At 41.5% G+C, this 21,308-nt stretch overlaps 1 protein-coding gene across 1 annotated transcript in view; it reads left to right on the top strand.

Annotated features, from left to right (window-relative positions):
- The first annotated feature begins 17,819 nt into the window (after window positions 1-17,819).
- The window catches only part of LAMC2 (laminin subunit gamma 2), a 63,726-nt gene continuing 60,237 nt past the window's right edge, over window positions 17,820-21,308 (top strand). Inside the window, exon 1 of the mRNA XM_055234615.2 lies at window positions 17,820-18,096. Within this exon, the coding sequence (XP_055090590.1) occupies window positions 18,018-18,096 (79 nt within the window). The 5' untranslated portion in view covers window positions 17,820-18,017. The remainder of the gene's footprint in view (window positions 18,097-21,308) is intronic.

Here is a 21,308-nt window from a genome sequence, read left to right as displayed (position 1 = left end):
ATAGTTTTCTGACCTCTGACCCAAGCCAATCATAAGTATCCCATCCCTTTTGCCAGTGATTAGGATACCCAGGCTTAAACTAATCAGCATGAAGACTTTTCCTGGTGATAATTACAGGTTCAGAGATGGCATATGATAGGCTCAATCAGGAAAGATTTTTGTTTGGAGTTTGAGGGAGAAGGGTCTGATCTCTCCTGTTTACAAAAATAAAGAAGGGTCCAATCTTGTTTGTTACTGGCACCCAGTCTACAACTATGAGGGGAACAAGACTTCAGATGAATTGGACGGTGGAAGAGAAACATAGAACTTGTATTCTTGATGATATTATTGAATTACAGGGTAATTTAACTCTATTTTCCACTCATCCTCAATTTTCTGTATGTAAGCCTATAAATGTGCTTATTATAAATACCATTTTTTTTTTTTCTGAGACGGAGTCTTGCTCTGTTGCCCAGGCTGGAGTGCAGTGGCACGATCTCCGCTCACTGCAAGCTCCACCTCCTGTGTTCACGCCATTGTTCTGTCTCAGCCTCCCAAGTAGCTGGGACTACAGGCGTCCGCCACCATGCCCGGCTAATTTTTTGTATTTTTTAGTAGAGACGGGGTTTCACCATGTTAGCCAGGATGGTCTCGATCTCCTGACCTCGTGATCCGCCCACCTCAGCCTCCCAAAGTGCTGGGGTTACAGGCGTGAGCCACTGCGCCCAGCTATAAATAACATCTTCAGTTGAGATTTCTGTTACTTTCAGATAAATGTATCCCAGCTGATGGAAAGTTTAAAAATAAGTTTATGGCTTTTGAAGTTTGCAAACACTGAAGTGAGTTAGTTAACACCTGCTGCCATAAAGTTTCCTTCCCATCACAAAAAAAAATGAATGTGAAATATAGGAAATAAAAACTACCCTGACTCTTTTTAACTGCCTACATTGCTGAATGTGGGTCTCCCAGGGGACAGTGAAGGCATCTCAGTTTGTTTTGTGCAGTTATAACAGAATACTTGAAATGGGGTAATTTATAAACAACAGAAATTTATTTCTCACAGTTCTGGAGGCTGGGAAGTTCAAGGTCAAGGTGCTGGCAGTTTTGGTGCCTGGTAAGGTCTGGGTCACCACTTCCAAGATGGAGCCTTAAATGCTGCATCCCCCAGAAGGGAGGAACACCTTTCCTCAAATGGCAGAAGAGCAAAAGAGCCAAGAAAGAGAACACACTCCTAAAAGCCCTTTTTAAAAAGAGAATTAAATTGACGCCATGGGGGTGGTTTAATACCTAATCACCTCTTATGGGTCATACCTCTTAATACCATTACAATGGCAATTAAATTTCAACATGAGTTTTGGAGGGGAGAAACATTTAAAGTGTAGCAGAAGTTTTGATTAAATGACCCTTAATTTATGGAACTGTGGAATGCCTGGTTCTGTGGACACTTTCCCTGCGATGAGACCAAGAACTTGAATGCAAAGCGGCCTTGAAGATTTGAACTTTCTCTCTGCCTTCCATTAACACCCTTGGTCTATGTGCAAGTCTCTTCCCTTCTTAATCTTCACACTCTAAACATAGGAATGATTTATAAACATCAGGAGAAGCATTATCTATTTTTTTTTTTTTTTGAGATGGAGTCTTTCTCTGTCATTCAGGCTGGAGTGCAGTGCCGTGATCTTCGCTCACTGCAAGTTCCACCTCCTGAGTTCAAGTGATTCTCCTGCCTCAGGCTCCCAAGTAACTGGAACCACAGGCATGTGCACCATGCCCAGCTAATTTTTGTATTTTTAGAAGAAACAGGTTTCACGATGTTGGCCAGGTGGGTCTCAAACTCCTGACCTCAAGTGTTCCACCCGCTTAGTCCTCCCAAAGGGCTAGAATTACAGGCATGAGCCACTGTGCCCAGCAGCATTACCTCATTTTGAGGTTTACTGTTTCTTACACAGTTTCTATTATAGTTGTATGCCATTTTTTTATATATTAATTTTAGTTGTATGAATGTATGGTTTGGGATTATTTCAATAAAATAAAAAAATTGAGTTTTAGAATGGTTTGTCCTCCAGCAAGTCAAATCTGAATAACATTAATTATCTTCCTAACATTCTCTCTTTTTTTTTTTTTTTGAGGTGGAGTCTTGCTCTTTCGCCTAGGCAGGAGTGCAGTGGTGTGATCTCAGCTCACTGCAACCTCTGCCCCCTCGGTTCAAGTGATTCTCCTGCCTCAGCCTCCAAAGTAGCTGGAATTACAGGCGTGTGCCAACACACCTGGCTAATTTTTGTACTTTTAGTAGAGACGGGGTTTCACCATGTTGACCAGGCTGGTCTCGAACTCCTGACCTCAGGTGATCTGCCCACCTCGGCCTCCCAAAGTACTGGGATTACAGGTGTGAGCCACTGCGCCCAGCCTTTCCTAACACTCTTAAGGGGTAATTTAATAAGGTATAACTTCTCTCTTCATACTAATGTTTAAACTTAGATATAGAAAGGTGAGTGATTCAACCTCATAAAATAAGTACAAAACATGTATCATTTATTCATTCAAAAAGATATTACTGAGGGCCTATTAAGAGGCAGGCACTGTTCCATGCCTTGCTATAATGCAAAGTCCCTGCCATCATGAAACTTATATTCTATAGGGGGAGACAAATAATAAATAATGAATCTTATGTTAGGAGGTGATAAGTAATAAGAAAAAACATAAAGCAAAGGAAGGGAATGGGGCTAACTAAGCAGGAGCGGGAGGTGGCATGTGATTGTAGGCACCCTCAGGTGGGGATGAGCTTGGAGGTGGAGTTTGCTTCATTGTCTGGAAAACAGCAGAGGGACCAGAGTGGCTGGAGCAGATAGGATGAGGGGAGAGAACTGCGGAGGATGAGTTGGAAAGGTGGGGCAGAACATATCACATATGACCTCAGAGGACACAGAATGACTTTGGGTTTTATTCTGAGGAAGATGAGAAAATGGGTACCATTGGAAGAGTCCCCAGCCTACAGACTCTCTGACAAGCCCAACTGTCCCCAGCATACCAAAGATGTAATATTTAAGATCCTTTACTATTCATCAAGCTGATTTATAGTCTTAACAGTTGAATAGTCATTTATTAGAAAGATCAAAGTGGGACAGGGCAAAATGGCTCATGCCTGTAATCCCAGCACTTTGGGAGGCCAAGGCATGTGGATTGCTTGAGCACAGGAGTTCGAGACCAGCGTGCGCAACATGGTGAAACCCCACCTCTACAAAAAATTAAAAAATTAGCTGGTCTTCATGGTGTGTGCCTGTAGTGCCAGCTGCCTGGGATGCTGAGGTGGGAGGGTTGCTTGGGTCTGGAAGTTTGAGGCTGCAATAAACAGAGATCATGCTACTGCACTCCAGCTTGGCTGATAGAATGAGACCCTGTCTTAAGAAAAGAAAAAAAAAAGAAAGATTGAAGTGGTTAATTCATTGTTCTCTTGCAATGAAACTTACTCCATCAGGAAAAGCCTTGAAACTGTACCTCATAATCACATTTTTTCCTTTGGTTCCCTTCTTGCCTAGGACTTATCATCCTTTTCCATAGATTACGTAGGGTGGCACTGTATTACTTATCAAGTGTCTACCACAATGCTGGCTCATAGCAGATAATCCAAGAAATTCATTCAACAAGGAAATAAAAGAATGAGCACAGCAAAATATTTTACTGAAATAAAAGATTCTTCGCCTGAACCCCCCCGGGAGGCAGAGGTTGCAGTGAGCCTAGATCGTGCCATTGCACTCCAGCCTGGGTGACAAGAGCAAAACTCTGTCTCAAAAAAAAAAAAAAAAAAAAAAAGATTCTCTATCAAAATTATCTCAATAAAATAAATTTGTCAGACTTTTAATATAAAGAATTTAATATAAAGAATTTTAATATAAATAATTTAGCCTACAGTCACCAAAAAAGACAGGTTATAAGCACTTTTTTCTCTTTCCTGTATCATATTATTTTCTTTAAAAAGATTATATACTTTTGAAACCTGCGATTGTGATGATCGTTTTTGTAGGTAAATTCCATTTGTAGATGGTTATAATACCTAAGTTTTCAAGAATGTACTAGAAAGCAAATTTAAACACATTTTTCTGGTACATATTTTACAAACTGTAATCGTTTCATTTTTCACAGGATACCCTTCAAATATAGCGACTTCCCTAGGCAAGTGTGAATGCCCTACAATTGTGGAAACAAAAATATGCACAACTTTCCAAATGTCAGTCTCATGAAGGTAAAACTAAAAGAGCAAAGGACTTACTCCCAAGTTCTAGGCATCTAGTTTATGGGGGTTTATTAATGTAAAAGTGATATTTGGCTGAGCGTTGTGGCTCACACCTGTATTCCCACCACTTTTGGGAGGCCGAGGTGGGCAGATCACTTGAGCTCAGAAGTTTGAGACTACCCTGGGCAACATAGTGAAACCTCATCTCTACAAAGAATACAAAAATTAGCTGGGTGTGGTGGCGTGCACCTGTAGTTCCAGCTATCTGGGAGGCTGAGGTGAGAGAATCACCTAAAACCAGCAGGCTGAGGCTACAGGGAGCTGTGATCACGCCACTGCACTCCAGCCTGGATGACAGAGCGAGACCCTATTTAAAAAAAAAGAAAACAAACAAACAAACACACAAACAAAAAAAACGCTGTAATATTTGCTAGTGAAAATTCAAGGTCAGAAAAATTTATGTAACACGTAAGATAATTTCACAAGAACTTGGGGAAGAAACTATGGGACTGCTGACAAGAAGAAGCAGTATTTTGTTACAAGCAATCACTGTGAAGGAGGGACTTAGTGTGATGTCCATTCATGAAAAGGGTTCCAGAGAAGGCCTTGGACCTGTACTGTCCAATACAGTAGTCACTAGCCACAAGTGGCTATTAAAATTAAAATTTAATTAGTTAAAAATTCATCTCCTCACTCACATTACACATGTGGCTGGTGGCTACCCTATTAGGGAGCAAAAATATAGAACATTTGCATCATTGCAGAAATTTTCACTGGATAGAGCTGCCTGGGACTCTGTCTAACTCCCCTATACAGATAGGGGAGTTAGACTGATAGGGAGTTAGACTGATAGAATCTCTCATAAACGTAGGCAAGCAACTTACTCTGGAAACAGAAGCATGGTTTTCTGGAGACAGGATCACACTAGAGTGGCTCTTTGGGAGCATAAATAAATTTAAAGAGAAGATAGAACAACAGTCATTTGTTTAGACATTCAAAAAAGTTACTAAGATTCCACAACAGAAATTATTTAAAAATTTTAGGTACCCCAGAACTAGAGGTAATGTTTTGCTATACATACGGAACTGCTTAGAGAGAAAGGGCAGTTGTTTTTTTGGATGGAGGAAAATGTGTTGGAAGAGATATCCCCCAAAGATTGGTATAGTAAGCAATGTTTTCTACAATGATTGCAAATTACCTGGAGCATGTAATACATGGTTTAATCTTCCAGATGGTATTTCACTGAAGTTGGTGCTGAATATGAAATCAGTGCAGAGAAAAAGAAACCTTTTGGAAAAGCTCATAAAAACTGGAGTAAGCAGAAAGGTGAAATATGAAATTCAATGAAAGCTGGTATTATTATATTAAAAACAATCCAAATTAGAATTATTAAATGATGGGATCTGAATTATCAGCTTCATACCAAGAAGTCATGTAGACCGATCCTTTCGTTTTCATTTGGCTGAGGAGGAGGGCCACGGCAAGCTCAGCAGACACTTTGGTGCAAATTAGAAAATGTGACCCCTCCAGACAGAAGGCTAGCAAAAAGGTGCTTCTCTGGGATCCTCAAAAAACTAAAAATATAGTTACCATATGACCCAGAAATCCCACTGCTAGATATATACCCCGAAATAAAGGAAATCAGTATATCAAAGAAATATCTGCACTCCCATGTTTTTTGCAGCACTGTTCACAATAGCCAAGATTTGGAAGCAACCTAAGTGTTCATCGACAAATGAATGGATAAAGAAAATGTGGCACATATATACACTGGAGTACTATTCAGCCATAAAAAAGAATGAGATCCTGTCATCTACAACAACATGGATGAAACTGGAGGTCATATGTTAAGTGAAATAAGCCAGGCACAGAAAGGCAAACTTTGCATATTCTCACTTATTTATGGGAGCTAAAAATCAAAACAATTGAACCTCATGGAGATAGGGAGTGGAAGATTGGTTACCAGAGGCTGGGAAGGGTAGCAGGAGGTGAAGGAAAAGCAGGGATGTTTAATGGATACAAAAAAAAAAAAAAACTGTGGCCAGGCATGGTGCCTCACACCTGTAATCCCAGGACTTTGGGAGGCTGAGGTGGGCGGATCATGAGATCAAGAGATGGAGATCATCCTGGCCAACATGGTGAAACCCCATCTCTACTAAAAATACAAAAAATTAGCCTGGTGTGGTGACACACGCCTGTAGTCCCAGCTACTTGGGAGGCTGAGGCAGGAGAATCCCTTGAACCCAGGAGGCGGAGGTTGCAGTGAACTGAGATCACACCACTGCACTCCAGCCTGGTGACACAGCGAGACTCTGTCTCAAAAAATAATAATAATAATAATAAATTTAAAAAGAAAAATAACTAAAAGAGTAAAACTGAATTGTTTGTAACACAAAGGATAAATGCTTAAGGGGATGGATATCTCATTTTCCACGACATGATTATTACACATTGCATGCCTATATCAAAGTATCTCATGTACCTCATAAACATATATACCTAGTATGGACCCACAAAAATAAAAAATTAAATTAAATTAAGAGAGCCTCTCTAAGCAGAGCAATTAGAGAAAAGTTTTCCTTCCTCTAGATGCACACAGGCCTGTGCCAGGGTGCATGGCATGGCAAGGGAAACTCTGTGCTGAATTTCAGTGCTCTGCCAATCCCACCCTCTGAACTGTCCTGTGCCAGGTGCCAGCACTGGGCTTAATCATACTAGGTGATCTGTCTGGAACCACCCCACCCCCATCAGAAAGAGTTATGCCCCAGTATACAAGCTGCAGTGTATTCAAATGTAAGAAATTTTTACAATCTGATCTTTCTTTGTCAAGACACATGTGAAAGCTTAGAAACTTCCTAAGGAAAGTAACCAAAAATCATCACCAGGACAAGCTACCAGGAGAGTCTAAAAATAGGATTTTTCATCCAGAAAGGTAAAGAAACATATAGATAAAGTTAACAAAACCTTAAGAGATTGGAAAAAAAGGATTAGCAAATCCTAAAGCACTAGAACCAGTAACAATTGTGAGGTCCTTGTATTAATAATATAATAAAAGTTGATTTTATTTATCAGACCAACAACACCTAGAAAATATATTTTAAAAATATTTGAAAGAGTTGGTTAAATTTGTGGATGATAATTCCATAGCATGTGAATTAGAAAATATGAGGATCTTTTAGACTGTTTTCTTAAACATTGAAGTTGGTGTAATGAGAGCAACCCACTCCCAAAACATCCACTGGTGCTTCTGTCAGATACAGCTTGGTTCGGTGTAAGGGTACATTGGTCTGAATCAACATGGCATTTTCTGTTATCACTCTTTCAGCTCTGTCTGTATTCCAGAGGAAAAATCAACAATGTGGTTGACTGATTAGACAAGATCTGGTTCTAAGAGGAAGTTCATTAAAATAATATTTATTAAAATAAATGTATTTATCAAGTTAATAAAAATTCTTCAGAAATTTCCAACAAGAAAGATTAGCGCGCAGATAACGATGAGACAGTTTCTTCTAACATGGGTTTTACATCAGGCCTTGAAGGGTCCAAAGATTTAGAATTGCCACACCCCGCCCCATCCCTTTTAAAAGATAATAGACTGGGTGCCTTGGCTCACACCTGTAATCCCAGCACTTTGGGAGGCCAAGGCGGGCAGATCACGAGGTCCAGAGATCGAGACCATCCTGGCAAACATGGTGAAACCTCGTCTCTACTAAAAATACAAAAAATTAGCTGGGCACACACCCCTGTAGTCTCAGCTACTCGGGAGGCTGAGGCAGAAGAATCGCTTGAACCCGGGAGGCGGAGGTTGCAGTGAGCCGAGATCACGCCACTGCACTCCAGCCTAGGTGACAGAGCAAGACTCTGACTCAAAAAAAAAAAAAAAAAAAAAGATAATATAGAGTGCAAGATTAAAACCCAAAAACCAAAAACCAAATCAACTGGCTGGGTGCGGTGGCTCACGCCTGTAATCCCAGCATTTTGGGAGGCCAAGGTGGGCGGATCACCTGAGGTCAGGAGATCAAGACCATCCTGGCTAACACGGTGAAACCCCGTCTCTACTAAAAATACAAAACATTAGCCAGACGTGGTGGCGGGCGCCTGTAGTCCCAGCTAAGCCGAGATCGCGCCACTGCACTCCAGCCTGGGCGACAGAGCAAGACTCTGTCTCAAAAAAAAAAAAAAAAAAAAAAAAAAAGGCCGGGCGCGGTGGCTCAAGCCTGTAATCCCAGCACTTTGGGAGGCCGAGGCGGGCGGATCACGAGGTCAGGAGATCGAGACCATCCTGGCTAACACGGTGAAACTCCGTCTCTACTAAAAATACAAAAAAATTAGCCGGGCGTGTTGGCGGGAGCCTGTAGTCCCAGCTACTCGGGAGGCTGAGGCAGGAGAATGGCGTGAACCCGGGAGGCGGAGCTTGCAGTGGGCCGAGATCGTGCCACTGCACTCCAGCCTGGGGGACAGAGAAAGACTCCGTCTCAAAAAAAAAAAAAAAAAAAAACAAAAAACCTGAATCAACCAAAGCCTCCAAAATCTTTCTTAAAAGAAGATTTTCTACCTAGAGTTCAAGTAATACATATCCATGTGTATGTAGAATTTTTAGCATAAGTGTAATCCACTGTAAACCAAAAAGTATCTGAGATAAATCTCAATCAATTTAGAAGTTTAGAAGCCAAAGTTAAGGGCAACTTAACACCTGGAAGACAGACCTATGCCTTTCTCCAAAGATGATTTTGAGAGCTTCAATATTTAAAGGGCAAAGGGCAGATATTAGGAAAAAAGGAACGAATGTTTTGAAGGTGTGTATAGATAAGAGGCAAACGGTTGCATTCTTTTGAGTCTTCGATTAGCCATTCACATGTAAGGGTGGGTAAAGGAACAGTCACTTATGTATTCCTTCAGCTCAGTGAATCAGCATTTTTACATAAGATAAAATACAGGGCAGAGGAAGTGATCAGATACACATTTGTCTCAGGTAAGTAGAGGGATGACTTTAAGTTCTGTCCTTTGTCCCATACCCGTGAAGATAAGCTATCAGTTTACCTTGTCAGGGTGAAATTCAACAGAACTTGATCTTGGGGCCCACAAGGAATTTCCTAGTGGGCAAATTGTGAGAGAGGTATGTAGCTTTTTTATCTTTGTAACTATCTTATTTAGAAACAAAATGGGAGGCAGGTTTGTGTAATGCAGTTCCCAGCTTGACTATTCCCTTTGGCTTAGTGATTTGGGGGTACCATGATTTATTTTCCTTTCACACCATTTTATGTTTACCTGAGGCACATAGATGTATTCAATTCCATATAAACAATTCTGTTGCAAAACCACGTAGCCACATTCTGCTTAAGCTGAAATTTTTTAAGTTAATTATAAGGGTTGTATTAATAGAGGATCCTGAGAAAAGAAAATAGCAAAGGCATTAGTTAATTTGATAAAGCAATGACGATTAAACCTTGTTTTACTTTGTATTCATACAATAAAAAACAGAGCACTGAAATAGTTGTCCAAATAATTCAGGCCTAAAATGAATTCGCTTAAAATAGCCAGGTGGCTGAGGCAAATGTGTCATTTTGGTTTAAGTTGTCTGAATCACTGAATTAATTTTCCTACTTAATCTAAATAAACATATTGAGACCATGAGAAATTTTTAGGTTAGTGAGGAAGGTCTTTAGATTTTTCTGTGATTATTTGTAGCTCTCTACATCATTGGAGTGCAGTGGCATAATCTGCAGGTTTCCTGCAAAAGAACCACCCAGGAATGTTTGGGGATTTCTGTGTAACCCAGCCCTAGAAAAGCTGAGTTTGGAGATACAGCTACTAAATTCTTGAGCTCTTGCACACAGCTCAGACTATTTCCACTATGCCGAAAATAACTTCCAATTGTTCTAAGGCGTTCAAGAATTGAATTACTTAATAACGTACTCTTATATCTGGATTAAGGTATCAGACCAACAGAAAACCATGCAAGATCTGATTGGATGACACAAAAGGATGTTGCATAAGAATCGAAGTCGTCATACACTGAAGAATAACAAAGGTAATATGACAAGGAAAATGCACCCCTAATAGCCAAATCTTGTTTATTGCTTACCTGCTGCAGAGGGGTGACTATAGAACATACAGTATATGTTATAAGGAACAGGCATGTCATATTTTATTAAAGATCCAATTCAATTTTGTTTTTTAAATTATAGAGTGTATTTGTTCAGTGAGTGGCTTAATTTGTTTTTATATTGTAGTTGAATAATTCTAGAGAGAGGTATCAGTGTGGATTTGTGTGGGAGCCTGGGTAACCTCAAAATGAGGATAATAATAACACCTGCTTCATGGGATGGTGGTGAACAGTGAACTCCATAATCCCTATAAAGGCTCTCATCACTGAGCTGGGCGTTTGCAGAATATTCACTACAGTTTGGCTATTAGTATTGTAATTGTCAAGATTATTATCAGACATTGAAAATACACCCAAAGTTTCCCATTTAAAGGCAGAGGACAGGTTTCTAAATGCTATAGAGTTTTTCAGACTTTGTAATTTAAATTATTAAAGGTGGAAAAATTCAGATTTAAATTTAGAAATACATTTAGAAACATTGTTTCCTGAATTCATTTCTTCCTTACAAAGGCAAAGGTAGGATCTCTGATCTAAGGTAGCTACCTCTCATTTCTAGCTTATCTTGTCAAGTCTGCATGTGATACAGCCCTGGCCCCCACCACTGCAGTGGAGACAAGAATTTTCACTGCAGTGGTCTCCTTTGCCTCTCTCATTCAAATCCGAATATCTGTGGTCCAAGCATAAGCATGGTTGAGGAACCAAGAGCAATGTTTCATCTACTAATCAACATTTCACAGATGCACGGATGACCAAATTTCAGTTTAAGGGAACACAACAACTGACACAGCCTTGAAATCTACTAAATATCCCTCTCTCAGAATCTTTTGTCCTCTGTTTTGTTTTGATGTTTTTCTGTGTCTATTTTGCTTTCTCTCAGCTTATGCCCCTCTTCTCTGTGCTCCTTCCAAATTTTTTTTTTTCTGAGATGGAGTCTCGCTCTGTCACCCAGGTTGGAGCGTAGTGGCGTGATCTCGGCTCACTGCAGCCTCTGCCTCCCAGGTTCAAGTGATTCTCCTGCCTTAGCCTCCCAGGTAGCTGGGACTACAGGCACATGCCACCACGCCCAGGTAATTTATTTTTAATTTTTTTATTTTTAGTAGAGATGGAGTTTCATTGTGTTGGCCAGGCTGGTCTCGAACTCCTGATCTCAACTGATCCACCTGCCTCGGCCTCCCAAAATGCTGAGATTACAAGTGTGAGCCACCACATCTGGCCTTATTTTTTTGTACTGTTTAACTATTAATTGATTTGAATATTTCTGTCTATAATAGCTACACCAAAAAAGATGCAAAAGAAGTTCTTCTTCGTGTGTTGATTTCCCACCACATCTCTGGCCCAGGTCCACCAGCCAACCACAGATAAAGGATCACGTCCCTTTAATAAATAAACGGCATTACTTCAGTTCTGGTCTGGCCTCTACCGCTCCCTGAAAACTAGCTGTGGGCACGCCACATATGTTTCTGCATAAAATGGAAGCTTGCCACTTCAGCCAGGGTTTTGCTTCAGAGAACATTGTTTTCTGGAGACCGGCCAGCCTCCGAGAATTTACCCAGACGATCCAGGAAACACTGAACCATTTCCATTTATGGACATTTTCCTTTACCAATTAAGAACAAAGGGGAGTTAAAAAAAATTTTTTTTCCTGATTGCTATATTTTACATTTAAAATTGTAATGTGAATGCTGACATAATTAGAACTATCTGGGGAGATTTTTTAAAGGGCAGGGAACCGGGACCAACAGCCCTGTCCATTGCTGGCATGTTAACAGCCAGTACTTCAGTTTTTATCATAAGTGAGTTTGAAAGCAGATGACATGCCAGACATTCCTTCTGAAAGTAAACTAAGGTAATGATGGAACTCAAGGGAAAAATCAACATGTTACTTATAATTCTATTTGGGGGGTTGGGTGGAGAGATGACCATTCTGTGAAATGATTTATACAGCACTGTAGAAAGAAAAGTCCCCTAGGTGATGACTGTGAGCTGCAAAAGTAACAATGAACAAAGGGGACTTCCAGGGCCTCAGCCTTCCTGGCCACACCCGGTGGGAATGCCCCACCCAGTCGTTTTCTGCTCTGTGGTTGGAGAATTCTACGTAGAGCATTATCCTCACCAACACCAGGAGTTACACTCTAAATGGACAAATTTGGGGGAGGATCAGATGAAAATTCAAGCGCTCACTTTCTAGAACAAAAGTCTGAGATGGGTTTAAAACTCATGCTCCTATGCAAACATTTCAAAAAGCATCTTTTACTTTTTGTAAATTGCAAAAACAGACAGGTTTCCAGAAGAGGGGTCCTCCTGCAATGCTTGGGTGGTGTCTCTGCCCAAAGGTCTGAGCTGACCACTTAGTGCTGATCTAAACCAGCAGAGATGGTTTTGTCAGGCCTGGTTTTGTCACACAACTTATGCAAACACTGGTATGTTTCCAGTGGTTGCTTTGAGTTTGCACATTTGAATTAAAGTATCTGAATTACGAAATATATTTTTTTGAGATTTTCTCTTTCTTATATCAGTTTATTGAGATATTTTGTATACAATCCAATTTTAAGTGTACAATCGAGTTTTTTTTTTTTTTTTTTTTGAGACAGAATCTCGCTCTGTCGCCCAGGCTGGAGTGCAGTGGCACGATCGATCTCGGCTCACTGCAAGTTCCACCTCCTGGATTCACGGCATTCTCCTGCCTCAGCCTCCCGAGTAGCTGGGACTACAGGTGCCCGCCACCATGGCCGGCTAATTTTTTTGTATTTTTTTTAGTAGAGATGGGGTTTCACCATGTTAGCCAGGTTGGTCTCGATCTCCTGACCTCGTGATCCACGTGCCTCGGCCTCCCAAAGTGCTGGGATTACAGGTGTGAGCCACCGCGCCTGGCCTTTTTTTTTTTTTTTTTTTTTTTTTTTTTTGAGACAGAGTCTCTCTTTGTCACTCAGGCTAGAATGCAGTGGCATGATCTCGGCCCACTGCAACCTCCACCTCCCAGATTCAAACGATTCTCTTGCCTCAGCCTCCCAAGTAGCAGGGATTACAGGCGTGCACCACCAGGCCCAGCTAATTTTTGTATTTTTAGTAAAGACGGGATTTTACCATGTTGGCCAGGCTGGTCTCAAACTCCTAACCTCAGGTGATCTGCTCACCTCAGCCTCCAAAGTGCTGGGTTACAGGCGTGAGCCACTGAGCCCCACCAGCAATTGATTACTTTTGACCACAGTAATATTTTAGAATATTTCTTTCATCCTCCAGAAGTATCCTCATGGCCCATTGCAGTCAGTCCCTGTCCCTAGCAACCACTGATCTGCTTTCTTGCTTTGTAGTTTTACCTTTTCTAGAATTCCATTTAAATGGAATCACATACTATCTGGGCTTTTATGCCTGGCTTGTTTTAGCACAATGCTTTGAGATTCACCCATGCTGTGTATGTATCAGTAATTTATTCCTTGTTATTACTGAGTAGTATTAAGTTGACTTTAGTCTGGATTTGAAAAAATATATATTTACTTGGGCCATATGGAAAAGCAAATAGATTTTTGTTTTTGCTTTTTTGAAAAGCCATGTGTTAATTAAAGGTAATCCTAAGAATACATGTAAATCTTTACCTTTACCTTTTCCTTGAAATGTAAGATCCCAATCTGTCTGAAAGCGAAGTTTTAAATTCACAATTTTTTTTTTTTTTTTTTTTTTTTTGAGACAGAGTCTTGCTCTATTTCACAACTTTTAAAACAGGCTGGGCACAGTGGCTCAGGCCTGTAATCCCAGCACTTTGGGAGGCCGAGGTGGGCGGATTACTTGAGGTCAGGAGTCCAAGACCAGCCTGGCCAACAAGGTGAAACCCCATCTCTATTAAAAAACACAAAAATTAGCCACGTATGGTGGCACCTGCCAGCAATCCCAGCTACTCAGAAGGCTTAGGCAGGAGAATCGCATGAACCCGGGAGGTGGAGGTTGCAGTGAGCTGAGACTGTGCCACTGCACTTCAGCCTGGGTGACAGAGCGAGACTCCATCTCAAAAAAAAAAAAAAAAAAAAAAATTGAAACATTTGGTAAGAAAATCTGTATGTGAAGGAAATTTCCAGATATGCAGCAAAAATATGAAATAATTAATAGCATCCAAGTAAATATTGGTAATCTGGGCATGAACCTGGATTAGGCCAAGAGTTCCACAAAATTTTAAAATAATGATTCAATAATTAATTAGTAGATGGGTTGAAGCAAAAATTTCATCTTTCTCATATGGTATTTGTTAGTAATTTTAACAACAGAAAAATGATTAGTGCTCACTCAGTGTTAATAATAATTTTTAAAACAATTATTATTCTTATTATGGCTATATCTGTATAGCACATATTATGTGCCTGGTGCTGTTCTGAGCCCTAGATAATTCATTAACTCCAATAACCCTACTAGGTAAGTGTTTTATTATTATCTCCATTTTATAGATTAGGAAACTAAGGATCACAGAAAGCAAAGTAACTGCCTTGATGAATAGAAGCCAGGATTTGGCCCTGGGAACCTGCCTAAGCCTCAACTTTTGGCCACTAGAACACTCTTAACCTCAGTAATGCACTAGAGAAGAATTCTCAGATTGGTAAAAGGGGTCGATATTGTCCCTGAGCAAGGTAAGGGATGAGGCCAGAGCAGGGGTGTCAAGCCTGAGCCAGACAGTTGTTTGGATGTGTGGAGAAGCCCAGAATAAGGCAATGTGAAGAGGTGGGAACTGAGAAAAGTTGGGGAGTGCCTGCCTTAAGGCGTTTACATTTTGAAAATATGTTTTAAATCCTGCACTGTTCACACAAAAGAGGCTGCTGGTGGGTCTGGTGCCCAGGTGCCTGCTGCCCATTTGCTGCCCCTGGTCCAGATGACCTCTGGGAGTCCTTCCAGAACTAACATCTTGGGAAAAATTAGAAATATTTGTTCAGAATCTTTTGTGACTTGAATTTATCGATGTAGGCCAATAGTCTACAATCTGGCTAGGTTATAATGGTCATTGATTGCATGTTGAATTCATTCAGTGTTGTGAATTTGTCTTTTTTTTTTTTTTAATGGTACTTTTTAATCTGACCTAACAAAGAGCTAATGGATTGTGGAGTCATATTGCCTGGTTTTGAAACTTGGCTTTGCGGGCCGGGCGCGGTGGCTCACGCTTGTAATCCCAGCACTTTGGGAGGCCGAGGCGGGCGGATCACGAGGTCAGGAGATCGAGACCACGGTGAAACCCCATCTCTACTAAAAATACAAAAAAAATTAGCCGGGCGTGGTGGCGGGCGCCTGTAGTCCCAGCTACTCGGAGAGGCTGAGGCAGGAGAATGGCGTGAACCCGGGAGGCGGAGCTTGCAGTGAGCCGAGATCGCGCCATTGCACTCCAGCCTGGGCGACAGAGCGAGACTCCGTCTCAAAAAAAAAAAAAGAAATTTGGCTTTGCAACTTACTAGCAGTGTGACTTTGAGCATGTTACCTGACTTTCGCATGCCTGTGTTTTCTTGTCTGTAAAATGGGGAAATTAATAATACACCTAATTCATAAAGTTGTTTTAAAGATTAAAAGTTTAATGAGATAATGGATTTACAACAGCGACTGACAAATAGTAAGCATTACTTATGTGTTTGTATTGCTATTATCACTGTCCCAAAATGATGCTAGATGAAAACACCTGTTCCAACTTTTAACATTTAATAAACTATAGCAATCTGTACTAAAATGAAATCTTCCTTCAAGACTTTATTTTGTAGGGCCCTGTTCCTTGTTCCTGCAGGACCGTGGTGAATTGCGCAACACGGATGGGACTCAGGGACAGGACCTCAGCCTCCACAAGGTACCAGCGACTAGAAGGGAAAATTCTAAATACCTGGTCTCTGTGAACTGAAACCTTAGCTGTAGCTGGAGACTGAGTTTTGAAAGAGAAGAATATTTGTGTAATTTGTTTGAATCCTGGGCAGAGTAGAAGAGAATCAAGCCTTGGATGAGAAAGTTGGAGTTTCTTTTCTATTCCTCAGGTTTTGTTGCTGGAGATTTTAGAATAGGTGTCAGCCAGTTTGCAGCAACCTGTCTTGCCCCTACCATTCTTGGGTTCTGTATTCAGACCCCAACTATTCCTAACACCCAGTTCATGCTCCACGTTCTGTACAAAGCCATCCCTAGCTATCGCAGTCAGCCCACACTGGTCTCCATGACAGGCAAGAACCGAAGTTTTTAGAACCTTTGACACTTATGTCTGCCCTGGATGATTTGTTCATTATCTTATGTTGTTGTCATCCACAGAACAATCTAGAGAATATTTATATATTTAGGCAGCAAACAGCTATTTATTGGGGGCCTTTGTAGGCCCCAATGTTGGGAAGAAGTGTTGGTTGTTTTGGACAGATTGTGTATTTATAAAGCTCTAGCAATTTTTAAATCTCTAGCAGGAACCAAAGCCTTCTTGACAGCCACCTCTCTGAATTATTGTCACTAGCTTCCTTAGGAGAAGAGACAATATAGTTTATACCAAGATTTGCAGTTGTCTAGATATTACTCACTTCACCTAACACAGTGGATAACATTCAAAGTTGGTCTCAACAAATATTTTCTCTAGCGCCCACGGAGAGTGGCTGAGAAATACACTCTAAGATGTAAAAGAGTTTGGTATCTAGATCCTTTTTCTTATTCATTTCAAGCCAATATTTATTAAGCACCAACTGCAAGCTAGACACTATACTAGTTAGGAATATAAAGTGGGCCAGAGACGGTGTTTATGCCTATAATCCCAGCACTTTGGGAGGCCAGGGCAGGAGGATTACTTGAGGCCAGGAATTTAAGGTCAGTCTGCCCAACACAGCAAGACCTCGTCTCTACAAAAAATTTAAAAATTAGCTGGGTGTGGTGGCATTTGCCTGTAGCCCTAGCTACTCAAGAGGCTGAGGTGGGAGGATTGCTTGAGCCCAGGAGTTGGAGGCTGCAGTGCGCTATGATGGTGCCATTGAAAACAAAAACAAAAACCAACCAACAAACAAAAAACAAACAAAAAGAAAACCATACTCAGTCTTTATAGGGAGGTTGGCCAGTCAACAGGTTACTTTATGAGTTGCTAACCCTGGTGAGCAGGAAGTTGTGTGGACCAGGAGAGAAACCCTTGGTTCGGCCTGGAGAAAGGAGAGGTTGACCCTAAACTGGAGGGTGGAGAGGACCCTGTTGTGACTCTCCGACTGACTTGTCTTCCTTGATGTCCTTTAAGCCGGAGCTGATTCGGGCTGCTGCCTTATTTCTGAGTTAACGCACTTAAGATTGGGCCTCCCGAAGGGGCGGGCTGCTATCTACCTCTGTGAATCTGCCCTGGACCACCCCGGTAGAGAAGGAGGGCTCTGGGGAATCAGGCACATTCCAGGCAAAGGCTCCCGGGCCGCAGCCTCTGTGCCACACCCTTGGCCCGGGCCAGGTGTGCGCCCTCCTCGCTGCGAGGGGGAGCAGGCGGCTGCGGGGAGCGCTTTTCCAGCCCGGTGTGTGCTGTGTGTGTTTGTCTGCCTCTGGAGGGCTGGGTCCTCCTTATTCACAGGTGAGTCACACCCTGAAACACGGGCTCGCTTCCTGTCAGGACTGAGTCAGGTAGAAGAGTCGATAAAACCACCTGATCAAGGAAAAGGAAGGCACAGCGGAGCGCAGAGTGAGATTCATCAGCCGAGGCGCCGGGCAGCGACCCCTGCAGCGGAGACAGAGACGGAGCGGCCCGGCCCCGCCATGCCTGCGCTCTGGCTGGGCTGCTGCCTCTGCTTCTCGTTCTTCCTGCCCGCAGCCCGGGCCACCTCCAGGAGGGAAGGTGAGTCGGCTTCCACGAGGAAACGTCTCAGCCCTGGGCTGAGAATCTGCCTTTCTCTGCAGACCGTGATGGCTGAACGTACCTCCGAGGATTCCCACTTTGTCCAGAACCTTGTTAGAGCTCCCTTCTCCTCCCCTATCTGGGGCTTCTCCAGAGACTGATTTTAAATGAGACTAATATATAAAGCTATCTGTTTTTTAAAAATAGGAATCCAATAAGCTGTGCCAAAAGAGGGTCTTCCTTACCTTAAAAATGTTCCTTCTTGATTTCTTTTTTCGACCAAGGGGCCGCTATTTAATCAATAATATGTTGTTATATACGTTCTTTCCCCAGCACGTGCTTTTATTAAAAGGTTTTGGTGGCAATGTTTCCCATGACTGTGAACACCACAAAGATTGCAAAGGAACCTCTTCAATAATCCTGTAATTCATGTTTCAACTTTCGGATGGAAAAATGAGCCTTAAGAGTATTAGCAATACCCTTAACTTTTGCATCACGTTACTTTTCATAGTATTTTCATGTAATATTCATTCAACAAGCACTTATTGGGCACCTGCGTCATATATCATTTGATCTTATCTAGGGCACCGAGTTGGCTGTCATGTGTTAGACGTTAAGCTCATGTAAACAAAACTTTGTGAGAACCTAGCAACTCTTAACTGTAAGCATGTGTCAGCTATGGCAACATTTTATGGGTGTTTTCCTTGTCACCTGGTTCTATGGATATATGCCTGTATAATTGCCCTGATGTTTTGTGTTTATATTGCCTCCTGCATCTGATGGCATTTCAATCATTCTTTCAATAGGTCCAAGGCCAAGAGCCACATGTGCATGCATGAATATGAGGTAATGCTCACATGCACATGGAATTGTATAAGCCATTCCCAATGTTATTGTGCACTCTGGGTGATGCTGGCCTGAATTGGATTTGAGTGGCATGAATAATGTTTGAGCATGTGTTTGAATGCAATGCTACAGTCCTTTTTGTCTAAAATAGTCTTAGAATTAACTTCCAACCTATCATCTCTGACTACCATTTTCAAAACCATGTATGATTGCCACCAAAAAAAAAAAAAGGTGGAGATAACTATGTGAAATAATGAATATATTAATTTGCCTGACTAGAATACTATTTTACTGTGTATATCGAAACATCATGTTGTATACCTTAAATATATATAGTTTTAAAAAGTGATAAATAAAAGGTTCTGAAAATGGTCACGAAGGGTATGTTCTCTTAGGGCTGGGATAAGAAGTCTCAGCCTAATGGAAGACATCCGCAAAGTAAAAATAATCTCTGAATATTAGAATTTAAAGCGACTGCTTATGGATCAACTACTTGGAATCTCTTGATTTGAAAAATGAGAAAATGAAAATGTGTTTCTCAAGGCCACACAGGCAGAGATGAAACTGGCTCTCGATCCAGGGGCTCTTAGGCTGGAGCTTTCTGAGCCACATTATAAAAGTAATAAAGGAATAAGATACATCTTTTATACATGATAAGTAATCATTTAAGCAATTTTCTTGTTGGCTATAGTTGAGTACATATGTGTGTGTTAGCATTAGGGAACAAAAATAAATATGTAGGATGCTATCAATGCTATTTTAATAAAATCAGGCTTAAGAGGACAGAGCTAGGACTCTCACTTCTTAAAGACATACCAGCTTCTGGGCATCTATGTACCCCAAGAAGTCAGAAATACCACTGAGGCTCATTTCCACTTTCTCCTTCCTTGGAGGCAGACTAAGGTTTTATTCTCCCTCCTCAGAGGCCTTCATTTTGGGATTCAATGGGAATGTGAAGTTTGTTGCCAGAGTAGAACACACATGCTTTTTCATTCATGGGATGCTGGGATGTGCTAGAAGTTGGACTGAAAATATGGTACCTGCCATGTCTCAAAGTGACTGTGTCTGAGTGTCCTGTGGGCTGCACATATGAGAACCTAAAGCAGTGATGTTGCTTCCTGGTTCTTTCCTTGCAGTAGAAATTATGGCAATAGATGAAATCGGCAAGACTTCAGGGTTGGGCTCAGCTAAAGCACAGGCTTTGGAGTCAGCCTGACCTGGCTTTACATTTTGGTTCATTCAGTTACTAGTTCCTTATTAGTAATACTTGGTGTCTGCTTCTTCATTGTTAAATGGAGGCAATAGTACTTCAACCTTGTGGAGTTTTTGAAAGATGAATAATTACTGTAAAGTGCCTTAAAATGCCTGGAACCACATTTCTTTAAAAAGTCCAAAGCCAACAGTACAGCGTAGTGAATTCGTTTGCCCAAAGATCAGAAAGACTAAGGCTCCCCTTCAGGATAGGATTGCCTGGTGTGAGATAAAGTGGCATGTGGCCCCAATGGTCTGGATCTTAGTTCACAGCAGGAGGTATGACTGGAGAAGGATTGAGAAAGAGGTAAGAAAGAGACTAGAAACGTAGCCACCAATATGCTTGTGAAGGGCTTTATGTGCCAGGTTGTTCAGTAGGATGGTGCCCTGTAGGCAAAGAAGAGCTGTGAATGATTCGTAAGCAGGAATTAGTGTGACTGGATTCATGTTTTAGAAAGGTCACTCACTCAAGGGCTTAGGGAATGAAGTGGAGCTAGGGAAGCCAGATAAATGATGATTACCGTAATTCAAATGAGAGACGATGAAGGCTTTCATCATGGTAATGAAAGCAAAGAGGAAACAGATTACAGGGACATTTAGGAGGTGAAATCTAAAGAATCTGGTGATCCAATAAGTCTGTGTGTTAGGGATACGAGTATAGGAAAGTTGAGAGACATAAGGAAGAGTCCAAGATGGATCCAAGGCTTTAGGTTTGTACATGGTTAGACAGTGATGCCATTAAAGGATGAGGACTATAAAAGAAGGATCAGTCTGGGCACAGTGACTCATGCCTATAATCCCAGCACTGTGGGAGGCTGAGGTGAGTGGATCACTTGAGCCCAGGAGTTCGAGACCAGCCTGGGCAACATGGAGAAACCCCACCTCTAGGAGGCTAAGGCAGGAGGATCACTTGAGCCTGTGACGGTGAGGCTACAGTGAGCTGAGATTGCACCACTGCACTCCAGCCTGGGTGACAAAACGAGACCCTCTCTTTTTATTTTAGTTTAGAAGGGAAATTTGAGATATAAATTTGGGGGCCCATAGGTAGAAAGCAAAGCCTTGACCACAGACGAGACTGCCTAGGATATGGAGGTAAAAGAAACCTCAGCACTTAA

Source organism: Symphalangus syndactylus, chromosome 19 (genome assembly GCF_028878055.3).
Source record: "Symphalangus syndactylus isolate Jambi chromosome 19, NHGRI_mSymSyn1-v2.1_pri, whole genome shotgun sequence".
Classification (NCBI taxonomy): domain Eukaryota; kingdom Metazoa; phylum Chordata; class Mammalia; order Primates; family Hylobatidae; genus Symphalangus; species Symphalangus syndactylus.
The sequence above is the reverse complement of the archived record's forward strand: the minus strand, read 5'-3'. Positions and strand labels throughout refer to the sequence as shown.